Genomic DNA, 7158 nt, shown 5'->3' with positions numbered 1-7158 from the left:
ATATGCTGCCAGACCTGTTGAGCTTTTCCAGCAACTTCAGTTTTTGTATCTTCCTATTCGAGTTTGTCAGAACAAAAACTGAAGTTGCTGGAAAAGCTCAACAGGTCTGGCAGCATATATTCTGAGGAAGGGTCACTGGACCCAAAACGTTAACTCTGACTTCTCTCCACAGATGCTGCCAGACCTGCTGAGCTTTTCCAGCAATGTCTGTTCTTGTTTCTGATTTCCAGCATCCACAGTTTTTTCGGTTTTTACAAACTAGGAAGATGATGGAATGAACTGATTTCCATTCAAAAGGTACATACCCTAAACATCCTGAATTAACAGGAAGGGGCACCGTTAAAAGGAGGTCTTGAAAAATGTTTTGTTCTGTTTCAGCTTTGGATAAACAGGATAGCAGCTGCATCACGGGAGCATGGACTGAAATACCCTATTTTGATCAGTAACCTGGTTAAGGTGAGGTTGCATGTCTGAACATGTTAATGAACTTGACTGACTTTGTCAGATTCCAAGGATAATCGGTTTAAATTTCATTAGAGCCATAGAGGAGTCTCTTGAGCAGTACATTACATTTGTTTCGTTGGTAGCAAGCACCTTGTGGACTCTAGGCCCATTCAGGCCTGGAACACACAATCTAGCTGCCACATCAATCGAGGACATGTCAGAGGCACTGTCTTTTCCACACCTGTCTTGTCAGACAACCCCAACTGACAGAAGTGAAGAACAATGTGGGAGTTCTCCCAGCGCTTTGGTCAACAGTTAGCCTGAGAAGAAAATCCTTACTGAAACAGATCAATCAATCATTAACCCAATTTGCTGCTTTGGGATCTGGCTGAGTGCTAACTGCCAGTAACTATGGTTTGGAGAGCAAGAGGCTTTCTGCTTCCAAATAAAATAATTTACTTCCTTTTGAAGAGCTTCAGGATACATGGGCAACATGAAAGTAGGAAGTCTGTATGTGGCTCATCTTTCTGCTATGTAAAGTGCAGGAAGGCTAAAGTAAACAGCAGACCAGGGAACTATCACTTATTTTGTTCCATCTTGTGTATTAACTTTAAACAAAACAGATCTCACTGAATGACCTCATAGCTTTGTAAAGTCTTGGGCTATATGCTTAGAAGGAATTCCCAGTTACAGCTTAGAAATAATGGTTAAGATCAGAGCCACAAATCAATACATTCAGTTCCTTATTGTGTATCCAGTGTTCTCTCGAGAGCATTGACATGAGATGCTCACTCTCTGAGACGGACACATTGTGGGGCACGCTGTGCCGGACTACAGCCAGACATAAATATTGTCAAGGTGTCATTGACAGAAAATGTCATGGAGGCCCAGAGCATAGTCTGCCTAATACTGAAGCAGAGGTGAAGTTTGAATGTAGTGCAGTCAAGAGTCAATTGGCAGTTTTCCAAGATTAGCAGCAAAATAGAGTTGGTGTTTGACCCTGCTTGATGTGGACCTTTTCTATGTATTTTTGAATTGAGTGTCAGTGAACTGAGTGTGTTTAAATCAACAAATTCCCACACCAGCTGTGGTTACCATGGAGGACTGTCCTTTGCAACCTGTCCCCTCCAGAGGCATGGTGACTCTTGGGTTAAGCTACCACCAACTGTCTCTCTCTTTAATGAGAGAGCAGCTCTGTGGCCTGGTAGGACTATGGCAACTTTACTATATATTGCCAATACTTTCCAGTATTCATAGAAACCCTACAGTGTGGAAACAGGCCACTCAGCCCAACAAGTCCACACCACCCCTCCCCTCCGAAGAGCATCCCACCCAGACCCATTCCTCCACCCCTGCATTTCCCTTGTCTAACCCACCTAACCTAAACATCCCTGGGCACTATGGGCAATTTAGCATGGCCAGTCCACCTATCCCACACATCTTTGGACTGTGGGAGGAAACTGGAGCACCCGGAGGAAACCCACGCAGGCACAGGGAGAATGTGCAAACTCCACACAGACAGTCACCCGAGGCTGGAATTGAACCTGGGTCCCTGGTGCTGTGAGGCAGCAGTGCTAACCACTGAGCCACCATGCTGCCCATGCTAGCAAGGCTGCATTTTACTATTTATAGCCTGAGACTTAAAAGCAAAAGGGCACTTTTGAAAATTGTACGGGTTGCTTTTCTGCCACTAAAATGCTTGTTTTTATGTTTAATAGTGTCAGGTGGAATTAAACAGGAAAGTCCTTTCGGATTTGGCCATATATGAACCAAAGACGTTCAAATCCCTGGCAGCACTGGCTAAGCGAAGGAGGGAAGAAGGCTTCCATGATGCACTAGGTGATGGCCGAGAACCCAGTGGTATATTTTCTCGCATTGTACATTCGAACTAAGGAAGGAATGTGAATACCTTCTGCAAATACTTCTCACCGTGACTGACTTTGCTGCCACTTTAACAAAACATTTACGACAGACGTTTGTCTCTCTCAAGATTTTCAATCACTTTATGGGCTTGACTCTAGTGATTGATAATTATGTGTGGAATTCTTTGAATAAAGTTTTTATATTGAAATGCAGTAACTTGTTGGGTGAGGGAGAGGAGGCTTGAACAGAGTTGGGCATACTGGCTGGAGAGTGAAGACTTTGAAATCCTCCTGAGGAATTTGGCCCATTCAAAGTGAGTGGGGTGGAAGGGGTGATTTTTCTCATGCTGTGGAATGAGTGAATATGCAGCTATGCAACCATAGTACAGGCAAGTGGGGGATTTCAACAGAACCCTATTTGTCAGATTGTAAGTATCCTTGTCCAAGAACCTTCCCCCCACCACTCGTTGTTCCTTTCCAATACTGTTTACAATTTAACCCAAACTGTAACTTGTTATGCTACATTTACTCACTGGCTGTCCTTTTATGATGTGTGACACACTCCTGGTCTGTCAAACTCAATGCAGCTTTTACATAATGCCTCTCGTATAACTTCAGTGTAACTGAGTTAAAATGCTTCAGCAGTGCGGGAATGTCTGTGAACATGAGGCCCATTGTAGTTGGGTTTTTTCTTCAGTTATTTTGGCTGGGACATTATTTCTTGAAGAGAGCTGTGACCTGGCAGTCTTAAGTAGGGCTAACTCCAAGTGACTCCAACAATTTACTGCTGCTGACCATCCGCTAAGTCAGCCCTCAACTGCGGTCACAAATCTGAAACCATTGAAGGAAGAGTGGAAATTGGATTTTCTTTTACACAGACGGTCGTTCAGTTGGGATACCATTCCTCTGGAAGCAAATTCCCTGGGAAGCTTCAAAAATGTAACCAGTACATGAAGAGGTAAAATGTGGGTTACGGGACAAAGAAACTGGAGGATGTGAGTAAATTGGACCTCCTTTTTTTTTGTTGCAGAGCCAGCCTGGACACAATTTGATCACTGAAATTTGCAGAGATTTACAGCAAGAATTTTTTTGAAGATTATGGACGTATTGCATGTTTTAAACAAAAAAAAAATCAGATTCTCCTTCTTCACTAAGTGAATGTGCATCTACTCCTGCCTTCCCATCCCCACCCCATGGGCCTGTGTGCAATCGCTTGCACTGATCTCCGTCCGTTCTCTCCATCTATGTCTGCCCTCTGTTAGCACCTCTGTCTCTTTCCCTCGGCTTTCCTATTCCACTGTTTGCTTTTGTTTATCCTCCTCTTTGCCTACTTTCTCTTGTGCTCCACTCATTGTAAGTTTTGCTCTTTCTGTATCCCTCACCACCTCTATCCCATATCTTCGTTCTTGTTCCTTCCTCATAATGTCATACAGCATGGAAACAGACGCTTGTAAAGGTTATGGTGAGAGTGTGGGTAATTGGAACTGAAGCCGTGAAAAGATCAGCCATGACCTTATTGGATGGAGGAACAGGCTCGAAGGGCCAGGTGGCCTACTGCTCCTGGTTCTTATGTTCTTTGGTCCAACTCGTCTATGCCAACCAAGTTTCCCAAATTGAACTAGTCCCATTTGCCCCATATCTCCCTAAACCTTCTCCCTATCCATGTACCTGTCCAGATGCTTTTTAAATGTTCTGAGGAAGAGTTGCCCTCTATATCAGTCCCATTCATGTACCTATCCTGGTGCTTTTTAAATATTGTAATTATACCCGCCTGCACCATCTCTTCTGACAGCTCATTCCATACACAAACCACCCTCTTCATGAAAAAGTTATCTCTTGGGTCCTCTTTAAATCTTTCCCTTCTCACCTTAACCTATGCCCTCTAGGTTTGGACCCCCCCACCTTGTGTGTTTACCCTAATAAATGTCCCTCATGATTTCATAAACCTCTAAAAGGTCATCCCTCAGTCTCCAATGCTCCAGGGAAAATAACCCCAGCCTATTCAGCCTCTTCTTTTAGCTCAAACTCGCCAACCCTGGGAACATCCTTGTAAATCTTTTCTGAACCCTTTCAAGTTTCACAGCATTCTTCCTATTGCAGAGTGACCAGAATTGAACACTGTATTCCAAAAGTGGCCTCACCAATGTCCTGGGCAGCTACAATGTGACCTCCTAACTCCTATACTCCATACTCTGTCCAATAAAGACAAGCGTACCAAATGCCTCTTCACTATCCTATCTACCTGTGACTCCACTTTCAGGGAACTATGAACCTGGACTCCAAGGTCTCTTTGTTCAGCAACACTCCCCAGGACCTTACCATTAAGTGTATAAGTCCTGCACTGATTTACCTTTTCAAAATACAGTACATCTAAATTAAACTTCATCTGCCACTCCTCAGCCCATTGGCCCATCTGATTAAGGTCCTGTTGTACCTGGAGGTAATCTTCACTGTCCACTACACCTCCAATTTTCAGGATTATATTCGCTGGAATTCAGAAGAATGAGGGGGATCTCATAGAAACCTACAAAATTCTATTGGGATTAGATAGGGTAGATGCAGGAAGGATGTTCTTGACGGTGAGGGAGTCCAGAAGTCACAGTGTAAGGATAATGAGTAAACCATTTAGCCTTGAGATGAGAAATTTCCTCACCCAGACAGTGACAAGCCTGTAGAATTCACTACCACAGAAAGCAGTTAAGGCTAAGATATGTGAGTTCAAGAAGGAGTTTGGGGCCAAAGGGATCAAAGGATACAGTGGGAAAGCAGGAACAGATATTATGAGTTAGATGATCAGCCACAATCATAGTGAATGGTGGAGCAGACCCGAAGGGCCACACAGCCTATTCCAACCCATACTTCAACTAGAAGCACAGGTAGAAAATACAGAAAACAAGCTTAATGTTTACCCAGAACATGATACTTTTCTGTTGCCTTGATTGCTGCCTGCCAAATCATAAAAGAATCAGAATGGTTAGGGCACAGGAGATCTTTCAGCCATTGTGTCTGAGCTAACTCCTACCAAGAGTAACTTGGTTAGTCCCACTTCCCATGCACAACCCAGTGTAGAAAGGCCTTTGTTTGGCTGCCCTGGGAAAGGGAGAAGGTGAGATTCATTTGATTGTCCCAAGAATGGGTTGCTACTCTGGGTTTGCTTTTACTTAATTTATGTCAGACCCTTATTCATCTTTTACACCCTTGTCTCCAACATGGGGCATGGATGTTTTAGACTTGTCAATGCTGAGGTGAAAATCATTTCAGAGCAGTGAATGCATTTACAGATTAGAAAAGCAACTCAAAAATACCTTACCTTGAACGTGAGGGAATTTGGGAGCTGATGTCAATTTATGGAGAGTCTCTGTTGGCAAACACTTGCTGCCATAGTTTGTGGAAGGCTGAGTTTTCTCTTTATTTGTTCATGGGATGAAGGTATCATAGGCGGGGCCCTTGAACTGAGTGGCCTGCTGGGCCATTTCAGAGGGTACCGAGGAGTCAACCACATTAGTGTGGAACTGGAGTCATAAGTAGGCCAGACAATGTCCGATTTCTTTCCAAAAAGGGTACTAGAAAATCAATCTTTTTTAACAGCAATCAGGTCATCATTTGACTAGCTTTGATTTAATTTTCACCATCTGTTGGGGTGGGATTATGAACCCTTGTGTCTAGGGGTTGAGTCTAGGATGCAGGATTACTAATCCAGTGCCATTACCACTAGACCACTACTTCCTCTGGAGCTGATGCAGCTAATCCAGTGCTGGATATCCCCGTAAATAGTGGCTGCCATGCTATGCAAAGTGCTAAATATATTCGACTCTCACTTTCAGCATATATAAGAGGAGTATTTGGCTGACAGGTGATACAGCTTTACAGCATAGAAAGAGGCCCTTTGGCCCATCATGTCTATGCTGGTTATCAAACATCCATCTGTTCTAAATGCATTTTCCAGCATCTGGCCCATAGCCTTGTATGGCATGAGAGATAGTAGGAACTACAGATGCTGGAGAATCTGAGATAACAAGGTGCAGAGCTGGATGAACACAGCAGGACAAGCAGCTTCAGAGGAGCAGGAAAGCTGACATTTCGGGCCTAGACCCTTCTTCAGAAATGGGGGAGGGGAAGGCGGTTCTGAAATAAATAGGGAGAGAGGGGGAGGCGGATAGAAGATAGATAGAGGAGAAAATAGGTGGAGAGGAGACAGACAGGTCAAAGAGGTGGGGATGGAGCCAGTAAAGGTGAGTGTAGGTGGGGAGTTAAGAAGGAGATAGGTCAGTCCAGGGAGGATGGACAGGTCAAGGGGACGGGATGAGGTTAGTAGGTAGGAGATGGGGGTGTGGCTTGAGGTGGGAGGAGGGGATAGGTGGGAGGAAGGACAGGTTAGGGAGGCGGGGATGAGCTGGGCTGGTTTTGGGATGCGGTAGGGGGAGGGGAGATTTTGAAGCTTGTGAAGTCCACATTGATACCATTGGGCTGCAGGGTTCCCAAGCAAAATAAGAGTTGCTGTTCCTGCAACCTTCGGGTGGCATCGTTGTGGCACTGCAGGAGGCCCAGGATGGACATGTCATCTGAGGAATAGGAGGGGGAGTTGAAATAGTTCGCGACTGGGAGGTGCAGTTGTTTAGTGCGAACCGAGCGTAGGTGTTCTGCAAAGCGATCCCCAAGCCTCCTTGTATGGCATGGTGTTTGAAATAGTCATTGAAATAGTTCTTAAATGTCTTGAGGATTTCTACCTCTGCCACCCTTTCAGGCATTGAGCTCCAGACATCCACAACCATGCAGGTAAAAAATATTTTCCTCAGGTACCCTCCAAACCTGCTCCTTACCTTAAAACACTGCTCCCTGGTTAGTGACTCTC

At 44.6% G+C, this 7158-nt stretch overlaps 1 protein-coding gene across 1 annotated transcript in view; it reads left to right on the top strand.

The window, feature by feature from the left end:
• mrpl20 (mitochondrial ribosomal protein L20) overlaps window positions 1-2519 on the top strand; it is a 5825-nt gene extending 3306 nt beyond the window's left edge. Inside the window, exons 3-4 of the mRNA XM_020514450.2 lie at window positions 379-456; window positions 2163-2519. Coding sequence (XP_020370039.1) covers window positions 379-456; window positions 2163-2336 — 252 coding nt within the window. The 3' untranslated portion in view covers window positions 2337-2519. The remainder of the gene's footprint in view (window positions 1-378; window positions 457-2162) is intronic.
• The last annotated feature ends 4639 nt before the right edge of the window (window positions 2520-7158 follow it).

The sequence above is a fragment of the Rhincodon typus genome, chromosome 31, assembly GCF_021869965.1.
Source record: "Rhincodon typus isolate 14 chromosome 31, sRhiTyp1.1, whole genome shotgun sequence".
In the NCBI taxonomy this organism is placed as follows: Eukaryota; Metazoa; Chordata; class Chondrichthyes; order Orectolobiformes; family Rhincodontidae; genus Rhincodon; species Rhincodon typus.
This window is presented reverse-complemented; position numbering and strand designations above follow the sequence as displayed.